Here is a 20,157-nt window from a genome sequence, read left to right on the forward strand (position 1 = left end):
ATCTAGTAACCTGTCGTTATTTCTTCAGTTATTGTCATTTTATATAATAAAATTTTGGCTAATCAGAAAGCATTTTTTAACAAAAACAATATTGGTACACATGTAATGCACAAAAATGTATAAATTTGATGGTGTAGGATGTGCATGTACATTTGTTTTAAATGAACATTAGGAAAACTGCAGGAACATACATTTATATTCCTTGACAACAAGGAGATCATTTTCAATTATTAAAAAATTTTAAAACTTATCTTCTTCCCCAGTTGATGTGATGCTTCCGTTCCTGTCAGAGCAGTTTCTTCAGAACATATGCCTCATTCTGGTGTCTATAGGCATGATAGCAGCTGTCTTCCAGTGGTTCCTCATCGCAGTGGTCCCACTCATCGCTGTGTTCTTCTTTCTATACATCTGCTTCCGTGTGGGAATACGGGAACTGAAGAGGCTGGACAATACCACCAGGTATGGAGGGCAATTTGTTAACTATTTATTTATTTATTTATTTATTTATTTACATTAACATGTTGGTAACTTTCTGAGGTTCAGTTTTGGTATCACTTAGAATGTCTAAATACTAGCTGTGACAGAAGATTTTTTTTGATAAATTTTAATTAATTTTTTAAGCATTAATGATAACTATAATTATGATTAATTCTCTAGGTCCCCACTGTTCATTTATGATAACTATTTAAATTATTAATTCTCCAGGTCCCCACTGTTCATTAATGATAACTATTATTATTAATTCTCCAGGTCCCCACTGTTCATTAATGATAACTATTTAAATTATTAATTCTCCAGGTCCCCACTGTTCAGCCACATCACAGCCACTATACAGGGTCTCTCCACTATTCATGCATACCAGAAAAATGAGCAATTTATGAAAAAGTTAGTATCTTCTTTTTACTGTCCATTAACTTGTCAATGAAGTGAGAAAATAATTACTGTTTATTTTAGCATATTGCACGTTACACACGATTTATGTTTCTTTTTACTCAAGTCGGAAATTATTTAATTTTAAGATATATATGGATTTAAATATCATATAGTGTTTCATAACTCATTACATGTATAAATATATATCTGCCCATGCAGGAAATTATGTATCCATTGTTACTGGATAAGTTATCTGAAATTTCCAGGATATTTATTCACAAAGGAAGGAATAAATGACAATTCCTACTAAGTATGGGACTTTGTGTATACTTAAAAAATAAAAATTGCCTTTTTCCCCATGGAGGTGGTAGCATTATTGTAGTGTTATTGAGTATTATATATTTAATATCACTATCCAGATGTTTGAAACTTCGTACACATGCTTTTTTAATCAGGTGCCGGTCCAGAGTTTATAGCAATTTTCACTATATCTTTTTGTTTCTTTTAAATCTTAGATTTAAAACTCTCATGGATGAGAACACAGTCCCATTTTTTATGTTTAACTGCGCCATGCGTTGGTTGGCAATACGCCTGGACTTGCTCACCATTCTCATAACAACAGTCACCGGCATCTTGGTCATCATCACGCCGACAGAAATCATGCCACCAGCACTTGCTGGGCTGGCATTGTCTTATGCAATACAGGTAAGGGAAGATCACACATATTTTCCTCATAGATTGGCACTGTCTTATGCAATATAGATAAGCAAATGCCACATTCATATTTATACATACATTTATCTATAAATTAGGATTTAAAGGAGAGTACTAACAGCTATAGTGATGAATTATTTGGTGACAAAAGATACTGTTACACAATTCTACCAGTTGGTGAGTATATTGCTGTCAGAAATCATACCGCTGCCTCGTACCTTGCTAGTAAGGGAAGGCATCTTGCTGGTTAGGGAAGGCCAAACATGTACCCTTCCATATGTCCACTTATGTCCAGTATACATAAATCATTAACCAGTGTCCAAATGCCCAAAGTGAACACTGTAAATGATGAGAAATAATTATAAATTTTGTCTCTAAGTTGGCCTATTAAATTTAAGACACTGAATGCATTAAAAATAAAAATAAAGGTTGAAATTGTATCTTAACTTGGGCATTTTTACAAAAACAGTGTGACAGTCTTTCCTCTTTCAACCCATTTTCATTTCCTACGTATACAAAAATTACTGTTTGGAGTAGGAAAAGGACCTTGGTTCCTTTGTCCGTTGAAATATAAGCCAGTAAATTAGTCAAAATTTTTCTTTCTTCCTAGTCTCATTTACAAAGGATAGTGTTTTGAACTTGTTGATTAATTGTTGTTCTTTAAGAATTACTATATTGCTCTAGTGCATATCTTGTAAACATATAAATGTAAATGTAAATCAGTTAAAATTATTATTATTATTATTATTATTATTATTATTATTTCCAGATGACTGGGTTGTTCCAGTTCACCATCAGACTGTCTATAGAGTCTGAGGCCAGGTTTACCTCTGTAGAGAGAATACAGCATTACATACAGGTAGGCACAGGAAACCTTCTTTATCCAATTAAAAAAAAAAATGATATTTTTTTCTGCATACACTAGGCATAGTAACACCATGCCAGGTTACTAAGTTTTTCTCAAGACCTATGAATAGAGTTACTATTCAATTTCTTCAACAGGCAAAATTAGCAAACTTTCATATATACATAATTTTATAATCAGGAAAATTATATTTCTATATAGCATTTGTGGTGCTTTAACTGCTTAAAAAGAACTATAGAGTAGCCTGATTTATTATGCTGTTGCTACCACTCAATAGCAATGTTCAAATTGTAAGAAATTATGACTTAAAATATACAGTATTTGTAAAATTAACCAATTTCCCAACAAAGATTGAGTAATAACTGTATTTTATGGGTTGCTTAAAGATTCTCTTTAATGGGTGCACCAGATGATACTGATCAGAAGTGAACTTGAAGATAGATGAAGGCCTGGCATTCACTTTTTTGTGGAATATCATCATTGAATATCTGAAAATTATATTCAGTTTATGTGTAGAGTAAGAATTGAATTAAATTTAAGGTTTGAATAATTTGAACCCTTTTTTTAATTATTCATCTTTTAAGAATCTGGAGTCAGAAGCGGAAGCAGTAGTAGAAGAAAACCGTCCCCCTGCCAATTGGCCGTCTGAAGGCCATGTCACATTCCAGCGAGTACGAATGAAGTACCGCCCCAACCTGCCCCTGGTGCTGAAGGGGATCTCGTTTGAAATCAAGCCCAGGAAGAAGATAGGGATTGTAGGTAGAACTGGATCAGGTAAGTCCACACTAGAGTTGGAAGGGGGTCTGAACCCCCAAACCACCTGTCTTATGTACAAAAATTATTATTTATTTATTATTTTTCATTACATGATTGTTTCATGTATGTCCATGTCATTAACTTTATAGAATGAAATGTTATATTCCTGCTGTAACACTTTTATGCAGGATGAAACTTTATACATAGTATATAATGAGGCTACATTTTGCATAGATGGATAATTTTTTTATTGAATTCCTTAACTGTCCATAACTTGATTTGTAACATGGCACAAAGAAGGTATATCATATAATTGTTATAAACTTTGTAAAAAGTGTATTAGAAACCAATGAGTGAAAGCCTTTTAACTCTAAAAAGGGGAATTAACTTTTTGATTTTATATTATGATATGCGCATTATTATTATTATTTTTACTATATTTATTAATCATGTAGGAAAGGTCCAGTCTAGTCTTAATTTGACAAAATTGGCTAGAACATCTAATGATTAAGAATGTCTTTCAAAGGTCCAATTAGTTTTTTTTCTCTTGTATCTTATTTTTTTATCATAGATATGCATATCATTATTAAATATCAACAATTTATTGAATTTATATGTTAACATTATAGGAAAGTCCAGTCTGGGTGTGTCCCTGTTTCGTCTGGTGGAGTTATCAGCAGGGAAGATAGTGATAGATGGTGTAGACATAGGCAGTATTGGACTGGATGATCTCAGATCCAAACTGTCCATTATTCCACAAGACCCTGTGCTATTTGTGGGAACAGTCAGGTAAGGTGGTATACAGTGAATGTTAGACCTTATGTAAAAAAATTATTCTGAAAATTTCAGTAATTTTTTCACCAAGGTATGCTTGCTGGGCTCAAATAAAACCATTAAAAAAGAAAATTATTATATCAACTGTTTTTCAAGTTCTAATGCTATTGTAATTAAGTTTTTATTTTAATTTTGGTTTATTATAATTTTTTTAACTGAAAGTTTTTTTTTACAACACCCACCAATCCAGAATTATCAATGTGCATTTAAGAAAATGTAACAATATTATTTCAGTATTAGAGTGAAAATATAAAAGAAGTAGAACATTTTTTTTTTCTGTTGGTATGTCATTTTGATATAGAACACTTTTTTTCATCTCCAGATATAATTTGGACCCATTCCAACAGCACACTGACCAGGAACTGTGGGAAGCCATAGAGAAGTGCCATGTCAAGGACACGGTAAATATGCTCCAGGGTTATGTTGGATCACAGTCGGATATTAATTTTAAGTCATATACAGGGTAACTGGAAAATTTTAGCCAAAAATACTTCTCATTTTCTTAAGTCAGCAAAGGAATGGTTCATCATTTGGATAAAATCTACTTTTCAAAAGTTAGTCAAGGTATTGCAATTAGAGAACATTAACTTCATTAACTGCCAGAGAGATCTTGAGAAATACTGTGGGAAACTACTGTACATGTAGTTGTGCATGATGAGGAGTGCAAGGGAAGATATCTAGAGAAAGTTGGACGTCTATCTCAAAAGTGCCCATATGCTACGTACATGTAACAGTGTATACACCAATTGATGTGATACCACTGAAAGTTGAAAAACAAACAAGTGGTAATTGATTTGTTTGATGTCTATTTTTCAGATAAAAGAGCTGGAAGGCCAACTGGAAGCTCCAGTGGTGGAGAATGGAGAGAATTTCTCAGTGGGTGAGAGACAGTTGATATGTATGGCTAGAGCTCTGCTACGCCATAGCAAGGTACTGCACAGTCTAATCAGATTAACTGTCTAACATGCTAAATATTTATAAAATCTGACATTAAAAAAATATGTGAAAACAATGGGAGTCTGTCATAAAAAATGCATATAATATTAGGCATTTTAGTGCCATTATGTGTACTAAAAATATTTCTAAAAACATGATGTGTTCTTTAAATGAGAAATCTTACATTGAGGAAGTGTTATTGATAATCTTTGAGGATCATTGCTCCTATTTTGTAACACTCATCAGAATATATTAATTTTGTTTAAGAAAAGTGATCATGGTAAAAGCATGCAAAATTTTGTTTTTAGAAATAATTGCAGAAGTCTCATTAAAATTTAGTTTGAATTCATATTTTAATACATTATGTATTTTATACATTTCCTGCCAAACAAAGTAACTATTTGGTTGGGAATCAATAATCTAACATGGTAACTAGCTTGTGACAAAATTAAAAATAATTTAAAATATTATGTAATTTCTTCAGATTCTGATGCTGGATGAGGCTACAGCGGCCATAGACACAGAGACAGATGCACTGATCCAGGAGACTATTAAGGAGGCATTTGAAGACTGCACCATGCTGACCATAGCACACAGACTGAACACTGTGCTAGGATGTGATAAGATCATGGTGCTGGATGATGGAAAGGTAGCATTGCCCCCAAATATCTTTCCTACACTTACTCACTCACACACACACACACACACACACACACACACACCCATCTCTCTCTATCTATCTATCTCTCTCTCTCTCTCTCTTTCTCTCTCAGACAGACATGCACACACAATGAGACATTTGCATGTGCTCATGTTTACACACAGTTGTTAACGGTACACAATACAGCATTAGTACTGTAATTATACTGATTTTATGAAATGTAGATAATATGGTGTATTTGGTCAGGTGTATCTGAAATGTGTTTAGTTATTTTTAATTTTTTTTATTTAAAACGTTTTAAGCAACTTAAATGCCAAGATAGAGTTGTAATCACTACTGCATCTTCTATTTTTGCAGTTTTTTCCATCAATTGTATATTTTGTAGTGAAACGAAAAGCGTAAAAAGGCTTTGCCACTTTACAAAATGTAACTATTTAAATAGTTGTCTGTATACCTACCTCTGTTGATTTGATCTGATAGATTTGGACATATATTTCAGGTTGTGGAGTATGATACACCAGCAAAACTTCTCTCCGAACCAGACTCCATCTTCAGCCACATGGTGGCAGCAATGGATGCAGAGAAACAAATGGCATTGGAGAACCCCATAGATCTGTCAGCACCAGCCAATCAAGAGTGAGAAAATAGTCACATGATTACGGCTTTAAATACTGATGTATAATTTTTTGCTGGATTCCTTTTTGACTTTCTGAAATGGCAAATCAGCAGTGAGATTTTAACCACATAAAGACTTTTTTTATGGCAATGATCAGATGTTGGCCCTCCTCCTGTTTTGTATTTTTCTTATTTTTAAGGTTTGTCTCTGTCAGAGTTTTCCTTCTGTGTCCCATAAAAAGAATGAGAGGAAAAAATAATTATGGTGGCTACCTAAAGTTTGCAAATACCTCACTTATTTTTAAATTTTACTCATTTGAGTTTGATCATTTTAAGATTCTGACAACAGCTCACTCAGACTTGAAGCCAGTTAACTTTTCAAAATTGTTTAAATATTAAAAAAAAATAAACTTAAATCACAACTCTGTTTACTTGTAATAGATGAAAGGGATGGACTGAAATGGAGGCTGAAGTCCTTTGACATAACTCCCTTTATGCCAGACTGTTTCCTTCAGCAGGGAAATATTTAGGTTGTCTTATGGAACAGTTAAGGCACAGTCTGACTAAGACTTTTATCTGCTCTTGTTTGAACATACACTTAGTGATCGAGGCATGGTTACTCAGGCTCACCAGTGCAATACACAAGTCAGTATCATAAAAGAAACTAAGACTGAAAGTTTGTTTTATCCTAGAGGTCTAAGGCCCTTTTGTCTCCTGTGACCTGAGATAAATCAATTATAGTAGTCTATTCAACTGAAATGTCATGTGTATTTCACAAAGAGAATGAAATTGCTAATTTAAATTAAATGTATTATTATACCAACATTTAATTTAGTGTACTGCCAAAATGAACTAACAATTTTTTTATTATTTTAGTAAAGACCAACTTTAAGTCAACTTCTTTTGTGGAATCCGCTTCTGCTGAAGCTCAAAATCAGGTACTTTTGGTTGTATTTATACTTACTACTGTGTAACAGGAAGAGAGGCTTTATCAGCATTTTCTAAAGTAGGAACTAGGAGACTACATCTGAGACAAAACTTATGCATATATTGACAATTACCTACTACAAGCGTATGGTTGTCAATGAGAGATTTGCCAGCCAGTAGTCTCATATGCTTAGGACTTGCTTTATGGGTCAAAGCCTTCTTGTCTGTTTCTTGAGTGATGAGGGTTTTGTAATAGGTGATTTTTTTATGGTCTCTTGTTTATGGTGAAAAAGAAGGGTGATAAAGGAACGTAATGTTACGCAAAGTCTCTCCAGAAATGATTTATTTATCAATGTAGATGTAGTTTTACTAGATAGTTTTTTTTTTTGCTTCTGTAAACTGATATTTCATTCTATTTTCCAAAGTAGTATACTTATAATTGTTAAAATGAATATTATGTGTATTGTCATTGTTCTTCCCAATGAGATATATTAATTTTTAGTTTGTATTCAATTCATGTAAAATATATATTTATCTTAATTTTACTTAGTTGTTGTGAATTGTTTACTTAATTTATGGACATTGGAGCAATAGTAATTGTCTCATTCTTACATATATCATTCATTGCAGTAGATCAACTGTGCTTTTGAGTTTAAGATGGAGAAACAGCATTTTTGTGTGAAAAAAGAATAAGAAAATAAATAGATAAGGAAATAAAACATGTATTAGTGTATCATTATATACTTACTGTAACAGTACAGAATAAAAATATTTAGTGATTTTTTAATAGTCATTCAAAAAATCTCACCCCTCCTAAACTCACTTGTTAACATAAAGCCTTTGTTAGTTAAGTATACCAAAATGAAGTCATGGACCATTGAAAAGAATGTCTTGTCTAAGGCTTGGTGAAGGGCATTGTACCATATTTTGATTGTAAATCTCATGTATAGTAAGATGTATCCTGCCTTTCTATCTTGGTAAATTATTTGTATTCACATATTTTTCATATAACCTGACAGATAAAAAGTACTTGTATCCTTTTAAGGGAAGGTGTTTTCGAAACAGATTGACTTTGTTTAATAATGACTTGCAAGTATGTTATTTAATTGTTATTTAATTACAACCAAGCATGTTGAAGATATTTAAGTAGTATTAGGCATGATTTTAGATTTGTTCTCTTTTAGTGGAATAAAAAAAGAATTGGTGATATTCAATTGTATGGAAGTAATTTAAGATTGCTGTTTACATTCTGTTTATTAGTTTGCCATGAATCTTTTTTACAAAAACTATCTATATTCAAACGTTTATTGTATCATGCTGATAAAATAACACTTATTTTTAAAAGTTTGAATAAACAGTTTGTTTTTATTGCTGGTAAGGGGGAATGTTTCTGAAACTATGCCGAAACTGATAGGTTGAAAAGTAAGCGATTATGCATCATTATTTTTCCAGAATTTGCAGAAATAGAATCACACTCCATTCTTATTATTCATTTTTTTTTTCATATTAACATGTAGAAACCTGATTAATTTTTGTAAAAGTTTGCGGAGTGTGAAGAAAAGTGATTTAATTATTTAGGCCCGAAATTTTGTTTGCGTTTTCAATGTCAACACAGTTGAGCTCCGTCAGTGTTGTATGTGTAAATGATGATGTCACAAATCTTGGAAATGATAATCTTTCATTTAAAATTACAACCAAAGGTAAAAATGCAGGTCCTGACACCCCCCCCCCCCCCCCCCCACACACACACACACACACACCCGTTTGGTTAATTTCTGAAAAATATATCCCACCAATATTCCCCTCTTGAAATTAGAATTTTGGTTAACTAAATTATAGTTCTAAATCGCACGAAAGGGCGCCGTTTGCCTTCCAAAACACCAAAAATTTATCACGGCAGTTTAGCAGGTCCCGAACCCCACGTATAGGGCGCGATGGTTGGCTTCACATCCGAGGCCTGTCGTTCCGGACCCCCCTTTAAATAATCCTGGAACCGCCCCTGCTTGCACATACATGAGAATCATTAAAATGATAATACATGTATATCGGTGGTACACGGAAGTTACTTTTGAGGATTTCCCCAAAAGCCCTATTTGAAAACCTTTTCCAAATTTCAAAAATTTTGACGTCTGTGATTTGCAGTACTGTAACATTAACTAAATGGATTGCATATGATAAATCTTTTCATCTGAATTCGAAAAGGTTAAAGAAATTGCCACACTCTAAAGTAATTATGAATGATTCTAAAATAGATTGAAACATAAAAAGAAAACGAATCAATTGATTTCGCCTCAGCAAAGAGGCGTTTCAAGCATAAATGACGTCTACACTTGCCCGACTGTACACTGAGAAAAAAAAACCAGTTATATTCGTAGATAATAAAAATGTGTGAAAAACTATCGGTTTTGATGGGATTATTGATAGGAAATGCACGTTAAATCAAAGCCGTACGTTTTTGTTAGAGGCGGAATTAATTCAGGTTTTTAAATATTGACACATTTGAAGATAGACGTACTCATATATAAATGCATGCTATGAGATATAAGTATTAGATTTCACGAGGGATGGAAATTGCATTATTATGAATAATTATGCCAAAATATGTCACTTATCAGAACAACGACTCGAGTTTACTTCTTTATCAATATAAAGTATTTTCCCCGTCGCATAAAACGATCTGAGGATCATTTGACAAAGAAGTGAACACTTTGAACTGCTTTGTGCTTGTGTTTCAAGAATCGCACGAATGTCTTCCTTAACTGTTACAACTTCAAAGTTATCTTTCTAGATAGCCACTTTTGATCCATGTTGAAAAAAATATGCCAAGCTTGGACAATTTTCGACTACCCCAAGCGAATACACATCACTAATTGGTGCTCTTCCGAAAAATACTCTTAAATACTTAGTTTATACAATGTCACGGTGGCAAATTGGAAAGTTTGATAACAATATATTCAAAGCCAAAAAATGTGGACTTCACGCAAACCTAAAAAACTAGATTTGAAATTCATAAAATTTTACAAGATGTAAGAGGTTTTAAAATCTTATGTTATATAAATAAAAAAAATCACATGGAAAATATTGGTTTGCTGTGAGCGCTTTAAATGGGAAGCGTGATATTGACATTTAGCACCAACGGAAAATGCCTAACGTGCCCTTTAAGTGGCCTTAAGTCACCAAATTTTGGTCTAACGCTCTGTCTCATGATAAACCAATATAGCTATGAATCAGCTCACAGCTTAATGAACAGCAGTTTGACATAATTATTTATCAAGTCGTGCTAAAATGCGACAAGAAGTACATCAATTTTCTACAAATTAATTGTGTTCTTTAAATCAACTACAAATTGTCAACTTTTTATCGACAGCTGGGTTTCAAACGGGTCATTTCACAGCATTTTCTCCTGCTTGGCAATGTTTCAAATAAAACTTTGACTCTCAGTTGAATGTGCTACCCAGAAACTCAAAATGTTCAAATAAGATTCAACTATACACTTTTACTTTTCTGTTTCATTGCTCGAAAAACATAGTAAGATGTGGAGCACACGACATTTTACCTGGGGGAAAAGACCGTCGTCAGTTTTAAGCATTCGTGCGTAAAAATAGCTTCAAATAAAGCACAAACATTTAATCATTACTAATTACCTAAGAGCGATATTCTGAACGTTATATTAAAGTAACTGAATTGATATATTAGGATACTTATATCCAAACAGTTTCGCCGTCGTTCCCTGCTCACTCCGTACTAAAGAGGTGACATCTCTTTCTAAAGTGTGAGTTCATTTAGAAGCATGGGGGAGGGGCAGCAGCAGGGAGAGGCAAAAAGTGGGCGCCTTTTCTATTTAACACCCGCCATTATTTAACGGGTGAAACTGCATTTACAATTTGCTAAAGAAAAAAAAAGTAGGCCCTACTCATTTAGCATGGACATATTTGAAAATAGGCACCAGAAGAAAATTAAATCCAGACACCGTCCCACCCAATATGAAACGGCTGCATATAGGTCACTACCCTTATATGGTCAACTACATGCTTTTATCTGAGCAGTTTTCCCCCAAAGATTGACAAAGAAGATGACGCCTCAGCTGCAATTGGAAGATCTGGCCCCGTAACTCGTAAGCATCGCGCATTGCGACAAAGAGGCTACAATGTATTAGGCCTATATGGGGCGAGTATGGGCGAGTTATGGAATCGAGACGCTTCCGCTCGGTCGCAATGCGCGATGCTTTCGAGTTACGGAGCCCTGCATATCGTTGTAGATTTATAATCAGAAATGATATGAAATGGCCATGCAGTTTTTTTCAATGTTTCCACCCTTTCTTCTCAATAATACACTGAACAAAAATATAAACTCAATATATATAAATAAACTATGGCATACAATATTATTTCATTTAAATATATTTTTAAGAAAGCGTTGATTATTTTAACTTTTCAAACCGATTCATTAATATTTCACCGGTACTAATGTATCTCTTACACATATAGGCCTAAGTGTCGTAATTATAGTTTAAACTATTAATTAAAATTAAAATTAATTAAAATTCCAAAACATATGAAAAATAATGTTAGCATTTTGATAGTCTAAAGTCTTTCAATTTAATTAGAAAAGTGGGTGAAACAGAAACTGTAAATTCAGAATTTTGAATACCCCGCCACAGTGTACACTTATCCTACCAGTACATTGTTTAATCATGATTTAATTTATTTCAAATAACGCAATGCTTCTTTTGTTATACTTATTCTCTTCTTCGTTTTATCATTTTGTAATCATAATCTATTAGTACGTTGTGTCAAAGAAACAGGTAGGTCCTAATGTCTTTCTACTAGAGAAACATCGGTCATTTTCTCATCTTCGTCAACAGTTACTCGGACCTGTTTTCGCCTGTCCCAACTTTCTTCAAGAAGAACTCTCCACTTTTCGGACCTTAGATAAGGCAGATAGGCACGGCGTGTTTCATGACCACCGTCATCATTCTGGACTTCAATCAAAACTTCCACATCTTTGGGATTGTTCGTCATTTTACATACAGCGCCCTCTAGAATTGTGAACACCTGGTGGACTTTCAGGACACCGTCTACATCCTGGCATTTTGCGATCACGTGTCTGCCGTGCAACCAGCTGTCTTCGAACATTTTGCGTTTGTCTTCGCTTCGGAGGTACGACATGGACAAATTCTGAAGCTTTTCTGACTGCAAAATGTTCAACTGAACCAAAACATCTTTAGGTCGATTTTCAAGTTTTCTTACCACTCCAGTTAGTGAACTTGAGGCCATATTTTTTTACTCTAGTAGGCCAAGGGAGCTGTTTCTCTAGGCCCCTATAGTAGAAATGAAAATACATAAATAGATTTTAAAAAGTCCACACCAAATGAAATATTCCCGTGGTGTAACTCAACAAGAACATTTTAGCATTTTTCTTAAAGAAGAATAGTTCAATCTTTAATGCTAGCTGTCATTCATTACGCGCTTGAGTAGGGGTCATGTCGATAGACCCTGTGCCGTTACTTCCCAGCACCGATACTCCCCCGCACCAATTATCCCTCTTAGTAAATTTGTGTGTATAATGCGCATCCATACGACCCCACACCGATAGATCCCCGCATCGATAGGCCTACATCCCCAGTAAAATTGCCGATGTAGGCGCACCGTTACTCCCCCACACCGATACTCCCCCACATCATTGCCTCCCCGCATCGATAGGGCCTACTGCGGGGGAGTATCGGTGTTAGGGAGTATCGGTACGGGGGAGTATTGGTGCGGGGACGTACCGGTGCGGGGGAGTATCGGTCCGGGGACGTATAGTGATGTAACCCTCGAGTAGCCTACACGTAGGCCTGCACATAAGCTACAGTACATGTTGGCCTACACACGCATACTGTACATGTAGGCCTTCACACACGCCTGTTACGGTTCTTAGGCGTCCGTCGTATAGGCCTACGTTTTGATTACGCTGCCAAGCGGTGGTGTACGTTCGAATACGCAGAGCATCTTAAATCTGAGAGTAGGATAGTCTACACATGTACATGCTCACTGTAATTCGAAACGCCATATACCTGTCAGCGCTGGAATTTAGAAGGTTATTAGGCCTACATATGATGAACCCAGGCCCGTAGCCAGCAATTTCAAAAGGGGGGTTCTTTTTTTTTGAAAAAGTGGACTTTTTCCCATAAAAAAATTCATACCTAGATCAATTTTTACCCAGAGTAGACCTTTTCCCAGCAAAAGGGGCGGTTTTTTCGAACCCCCCGAACCCCCTGGCTACGGGCCTGGAACCTCTACTTCTCCTGTGTAGGCTACATGTAGGCCTAGGCCTACTATGTAGTAAAAAGTCTTTGAGATAATTTGACAGACTGCTTTCTTACCTTGAAGATGGCGACAGCGGTGATATAACCCAAACAAACTAAAATTCAAGAGGCCTAGGCCTATTATGTAGTAAAAAGTCTTTGGGATAATATGACAGACTGCTTCCTTACCTTGTAGATGGCGACAGCGGTGATATAACCCAAATAAACTAAAATTCAAGAGTGGCACAGCTTTCATTCAGCATCGACCTTAGATCAACCTCTTCATGTAAGTTTTAACAGTGATAAGGAACCTGATTTGTATATAGGCCTACTGGGGTATACATGTGTACCAGTATTAACAGAAGACCTTGAAGAGCGATGTCCTGCTGGGGTCTACGTGCTCCATATCATTCCAAAAGCTGTGTTTGTGACATCGGCTATCTTCTCCACTCCACCGCGTGACGGCACCTTGGATTAAAACACCGTGCAATCTGGGGACGGTCGAAAGCTTAACTGTGAGCCTATGGTATGTTTACTGACCTATATTTCTTCCAGACAGTACTATTCATCGAGTATTGGAAGTGGTGTTTTGACCTACTTCGAAGGACGTATTTGTCAATCGGTAAAAGGTCGCGGAAAAGGTGCTTATGTGTTAAACTTATCGCGCTCTTCTTTCTTCTCTGACGATAAATTATAGGAACCTATTTTGTGCATAATTACTTCCGCCAAGGAGGTTATGTTTGTTTGTTTGTTTGTTTGTTTGTTTGTTTGTCATTAACATAACTCAAAAAGTTATGGACCGATTTTGATGAAATTTTCAGGTGATCCGGATCAATAATCAATCAATAATTAATAATAATAATAAATTGCTGCCTTGGCGGAGGTTTGTGCTCTCGGAGTGCTTTTCAGGTTACTTTCTGCTTTTTGTCTGAACATTTGACAGCTTAAAACTAAACTAAAGAGAATATTTTTTTCCTTGACGCTAGCCTTCATAGATGTGACAACCAACTTTTTAAGTACGTCACCTGTCATTAACGATGTTTATATTTTTAGTTAATATTCAAGAAGTGAATGAAGAGTTGGGAGTGTTTCATGAGAATGATTTATGCGTTTCCCTAATAGACACTGAAAACACCACCGGGGGATTTGCAAGTGGAGCTGGAGAGAGAGAGAGAATGGAGGGAGGAGAACCCAAAAGCAAGAAATAAAAGAAAATGCAAGAATCATGATGTTTTTGCAATTAATATAGAAGTCAATACCATTTTCACACGAATGAAAACACGGCGGTGTTTCTGACCACTTCAGGAAAAAAGGATATGAAGTCGTGCACTCCCGAACTATACACGTAGGCGACAAACTCAGTATCCTTATATGACACCTATACTACGCTGCTACACACTAGAAACAAAAGAAAAATATCCAAGCATTTATTTTAGTTAGTGCATGTATTAAAAACAATTCTGTGAAAAAGAACACCACCAACTAATATAAAGTAAATAAGACTTATAAATATAATGTCACACTTCTGAAAATTCAAGTACAAAATAAATAATCAAAGGGTAATTCAAGTACATGTACAAAATTAATAATCAATTCAAGGGTAAGAGCACACTAAACTGTCACCTTGATCGAATAATGGAACAAAAAAAAAAAAAAAAAAAACTACTGAAGAACACCATACTAGTCCACCATAGCGCAAAAAAAGGAAAGAATTAAAATAAAATGAAATAAATAAGCAGAACAAATAGGGGTCAAAACACGGTATTTGAAATGTCTCTGACGGGACATTTTAGAGACAATTTTAAAAATTACAGTTGGTAAACAATCCACATGGTTACTTTTAAATACATTTTTATTTAGCTGGACCATAAAGGATTATGTAAAACAAGCAGCTAATTTGTATTGAAATTAATGTGGGAATGACAATCACTTAAAGGTCTGTCTCTGACGGGACATTTTTGACCCCTGTATTTTTTTACTAAAACTCCAATGCAAAATTCTCTTTGAAATTTCATTTAATCAAGACTTTTGTGATTCATACTGCAAGGTACAAGTCTTGGGTAGCAATTAATGCACAAACAGGCCAGTTTTGTTTACTTTCCTTGGCAGCATGGGCTGTTAAGTGTAAAAAGTCACTGTCTCTGACGGGACGTCTCTGACGGGACACTTTTGGGCACTATTGAAAAATCTTAGAAAAAAGGTTTAAAAAGTCACACATTTGTATCTAATGAATCTTACTTGATGGTTATTGCAAAATAGCATTTCTGTACATTAGAAAAATCACCAGGTGCAATATGTTTAGAATATTAATTAATTATCATGACACAGCGATAAGGCACAGTATAATTTTCACATAATCCACTGTCCATTACTCCTATTTCTCAATATCAATCAATATTTTCCATGATAGTTCACATGAAAAATCCTGTTTTTCAATTAGTCTTAGAACACATATCTTTTCTGCACTTTAGAGATTTTTTCAACCAGTCACATTAACAGGTGATGGTAACAAGTAAAGTCCACGAGTGTCTATGCTAGGCATGCTTTGTTTTCTGTGGCAGGGTACACAAAGTTTCTTTTGCCAGAACCTTCAGTACGTAAGAAACTGACTTCCACTTCGCCATCTTCAGTGTCATGGGTGACCTAACCTAAGAATTGTTTTACTCCTTTCCTAGCAGCAAACTCCGGAATGACAAAATCTCCCTGGTGAGACTGAGCTGTGCCTTGACCGACATTGTCATAGTGTGAATGTGCAGGCAAATCAAAGTCCCCAGTCATATGAATAAGTTTAGCATATTAAGAGGGTTGCTGGTACAAAGAATTGGTTGACACAAGAACATGTCCATGGGGCTAGGGCTGGGGCTGAAGCTGTTGGAAGTGTTGAATTCCTGGAACAGATGGACAGTTTTCCTAGCAACTGCTGATGGGTGCGGTAGCTGCTACAATATCTGCTGCAGACAGGTACATTATGTTGACATTGGGGCATAATTCTTTGCCAGCCAAATAGAATTGATAAGGTGTATCTACAACCATTTTTCTCTGGAACACTGCTCTCCAAACCTGATGTTTCATTTCCCCTACGATCCCATCCACTGGTTCTTTGCCATGGGCAGTGGTATAAAAAGAACCACTGCGCTTCCATACCAAAATCTGTTTCATGATAGTACCATGTATAGACAGTAAAAACCAACTTTTGAATTGACTGGGGGCTGGGCTCCATCTGACCAGTAATGGACTTTGCTGAATGATTGCTGGTGTTAGAGGTCTTCGAGAATGGCCTTATTACAAGTGAAGACAGTCTGTTTGTTATGGTGCAGATCATCAGATACCACAACATATGGTTGGAGCTGGAGGTCTCCTTCAGACTCTGTTCTAAATCATGCACATGCAGTGAACAGAATGACCTGCTCACAGTTCTAGTGCTCTGACATGATCTCTGACGGCACATGTCAACACCTAATCATTGACAGTCAACCTAGCTAATAATCAGTAATGGTTAATGAATTACCCAGTAATGATCAGTTGCAAAAGAAAAACAAGAAATGTAACACACCAGAACACTTGAAAATGATTCAATTGAAGATGTAAAACCTTGTGTTTCACATCTGTCAGAAAATGTCCCGTCAGAGACAGAAAATGTCCCGTCAGAGACAATGATAAAATGTGGCAATAAATTCACTGTAAATTGTTTTAATTTTGTAATTTTTAGCTATAATCATTACTTATCATTATTTAAAAGAGGATTTTAAGTTTCATTTATACAACCTACCAGATGTGGAAAATATGAAAACTTTTCGAAGTCAAATGTCTCTGACGGGACACACCACTCTTAGTGCTAAATAATTTTTTACTCAAAATAAGTGATATGTGGCAGTTTTCTATGTTAAACTATCACTTCTGATTAGTTTAACATATTTGGTTGATAAAAACTTGAAAAAACAACCTAATATCTGACTCAGGCCAATATGACCATGTGTCCCGTCAGAGACAATTTTTTTTTTCATTTTTGTTTCCCAGTGGCTCACAGAAAAAGTACTGGGAGTATATCAATGAAACTTACATTATCTGAAAATTTGATTTGTTTTCTACAAAAATGTAAAAATTTTAAATTTCAATGAAACTAAAAAAAATTTGACACCCATGGCACCGTTACCGTGTTTTGACCCATAGGTTAAGTAATTCAAAATGAACTTAACTCGTTTAATTCTTTTTCTAAATTCATTAACTGATCAATTTGACGCAGGGGGTTAATTAGTTAAAATATAGCATAAAGCAGTCGTATATGTTCAAAAATTGTTAATTTGCTTGATATTTGGATCATATATGATATTTTCACAGAAACTGAAAATATTTTCCATTGCCAATATTGACAATGTTAGTTAAGACTAAGATAAATTAAAACATTTGTATTATTAAAAAGAGATAATGGTCCACGTTAGTTACGCTTCTATCATGTATAATAGCTTTATAAATAATAATAATAATAATAATAATAATAATAATAATAATAATAATAATAATAATAATAATAAATGCACACATGTGGATCCGGAGTAGGGTACGTTGTATATGTTTTATCCCTTAATCTCGGATATACAGTAATAACTCAATCTTTTCAATGACAAAAATTGTGAATTTTAGACTATTTATATTTCGTATAGTCATTGTTATAAATCTTTGAAATTAGAATATTCACATAATATTCACATTGTGAGGTAACAACAAAACTGAAAAGCAGGCTACCCTGTGCATGTGGTTGTATTTTCTATACAGTAAAAGTAGCACAATATAATTTTGATTTCAAAATTATGTATCTGAAAGATGCTGCCACCCCATTGCAAATATCAAATCGTCTCAGTCTCAGTATCTACTACTCTGATTTGAAACCAACCTTGCAAAAATATCTTGGATATATTCTACGCTGTCTGTTAATTCTTCTCTCTATAATGACACACATACAAATTTAAATGGTGTCTTGACGCAGATTGTAAAGGTTACCCTTAAACTATAACATTATGTTGACCTGTCGTCACTGAATAAATAATAATAATAATAATAATTTATTGAGCACTGAAATGTTTTTACATTTAGAGGCTCTCTAACTACTATACATTATACATACGAAAAGATAGTAATGATAGTAAATGAAAGAGAGAAAGAAAAATATACTTATATAATGTTACACAATATACATTCTCTTAATATGCAGGTGAGATGCATGAAATCATTTGTGCACTTCCAGTTAATTACGTTTTTTCATAATTTTACTTACAAAATTCCCTACTGCAATCGCACTCTGCTCAGTGGGTGGGTTTAGAATGATGTCAAGCTGTTTGACCTCGTCTGTTAGACCTTGCAAGTTTACCTCTGGTATGCATTCAAACAGCAATTTCCTTTCAATTTTGTGATGGGCGCATTTTAAGAAAAAATGTATTTCATCTTCTACCTCATTACAATGAGGGCATTTTCGTTCTGAAAGTTGTGTTTTTGGGATTGTATGCCGCCCTTTTTCAATTTCTAGGTCATGGTCACTAATTCTCATTTTTGCCAAAAGTATTTTGTGGGTGCGTGAAATATTCATTTTCAAGTATGGTTCGGGTTCATATTGATGTTTAATTTTCCTGTATGTCCTCAGCTTATTATTTTCCTCTCTGTGTAACTCTTCCCAAAAATCTAATTTTATTTTGATGGTTATGTCACTTTCTAGATTTTGGTTATTGTGAATTTTATTGACAGTTAGTGTTGAATTTGAGTGATTTAATCCCCAACATGTAGCCAAGTTTGACATTGCCCAAAACCAGTTTTTTTCCCTTTTTGCTTGTTCTCTATTGTATGCTTGCTTAACAATTCTTTGCTCTGGAAGGTTATTCAGCCTTTCACTGTATCTTAATACTAATTTAACAATGTCCAAGTATAATGGGAGGCGCCCAAGTTCTGCACGGCAGGCATTATTGCTAGCTGACCTTCTCACACCAAGTGCCCATTTACACATCTTTAAATGTATTTGTTCAAAGGGCATTTTGTTTATTTTATTTAATGATATTTTTTTCTCTGTGAAGATTTCTTGGGCCCAGATTTCACATCCATATAAGAGAATGGGTTTAATCATCTTGTCGAAAAGATTCATGATAAGTATGGGTGATGAAATTTCTTGCGATGCTAGTATTCCCTTTAGAGTAAACATGGCTTTCAGGGCTTTTTGCTTGAGATTTTCAATTGAATGTTTTAATGATCCTGTGTTAGTAAAGACTATCCCGAGGTATGAGTATTGTTTGACTATTTCTATTGGTCTGCTATTTATAAAGAAGGTGTGTGGTTCAATTCTACCAGACTTGTTGAACACTATTATTTTTGATTTGTTTTCATTAACTTTTAGTTTCCACTGCTTACAGTAATTTTAAAGGTTGTTAAGAAGAGTTTGAAGTCCTTCTTTCGACTGTGATAGCAAGACTAGGTCATCTGCATATAAAATGTGTTTTAACCCTTCAACTTCATTTGCACTATTGTTTGTGTAGAGTTCACTTTTTAAATCATCAATGAAGATGTTGAATAGGACTGGGCTAAGGTTATCTCCTTGTCTTATACCTATTTTAGATATGAATGTTTGGGTGTAGCCACAATTAACTGACACGCCTAGTCTTGTGTTGCTGTACATATACTTTATCAACTTGTAAATTTTGCCTCTGACAC

At 34.7% G+C, this 20,157-nt stretch overlaps 1 protein-coding gene and 1 long non-coding RNA gene across 15 annotated transcripts in view; one reads left to right on the forward strand and one right to left on the reverse strand.

The window, feature by feature from the left end:
* Nucleotides 1–8,528, forward strand: part of LOC106153442 (ATP-binding cassette sub-family C member 5) — a 51,777-nt gene extending 43,249 nt beyond the window's left edge. For all 14 annotated transcript variants that reach the window (XM_086996606.1, XM_086996609.1, XM_086996608.1 and 11 more), the window contains 11 exons: nucleotides 264–459; nucleotides 799–885; nucleotides 1,389–1,578; nucleotides 2,357–2,446; nucleotides 3,037–3,226; nucleotides 3,838–3,997; nucleotides 4,365–4,443; nucleotides 4,859–4,972; nucleotides 5,463–5,627; nucleotides 6,139–6,275; nucleotides 7,131–8,528. In XM_086996606.1, the coding sequence (XP_086852732.1) occupies nucleotides 264–459; nucleotides 799–885; nucleotides 1,389–1,578; nucleotides 2,357–2,446; nucleotides 3,037–3,226; nucleotides 3,838–3,997; nucleotides 4,365–4,443; nucleotides 4,859–4,972; nucleotides 5,463–5,627; nucleotides 6,139–6,275; nucleotides 7,131–7,146 (1,424 nt within the window). In that variant the 3' untranslated portion in view covers nucleotides 7,147–8,528. The remainder of the gene's footprint in view (nucleotides 1–263; nucleotides 460–798; nucleotides 886–1,388; nucleotides 1,579–2,356; nucleotides 2,447–3,036; nucleotides 3,227–3,837; nucleotides 3,998–4,364; nucleotides 4,444–4,858; nucleotides 4,973–5,462; nucleotides 5,628–6,138; nucleotides 6,276–7,130) is intronic.
* A 1,892-nt stretch (nucleotides 8,529–10,420) lies between these two features.
* LOC147759591 (uncharacterized) lies at nucleotides 10,421–13,996 on the reverse strand. Its single transcript, XR_015331530.1, has 2 exons — nucleotides 13,657–13,996; nucleotides 10,421–12,501 (listed from the first exon to the last, which is right to left on the reverse strand). It is a non-coding gene; the product is annotated as an uncharacterized LOC147759591 (long non-coding RNA).
* Between the last annotated feature and the right edge of the window lie 6,161 nt (nucleotides 13,997–20,157).

Source organism: Lingula anatina, chromosome 10 (genome assembly GCF_051362555.1).
Source record: "Lingula anatina isolate TDL-2025a chromosome 10, LinAna3.0, whole genome shotgun sequence".
Taxonomy (NCBI): Eukaryota; Metazoa; Brachiopoda; class Lingulata; order Lingulida; family Lingulidae; genus Lingula; species Lingula anatina.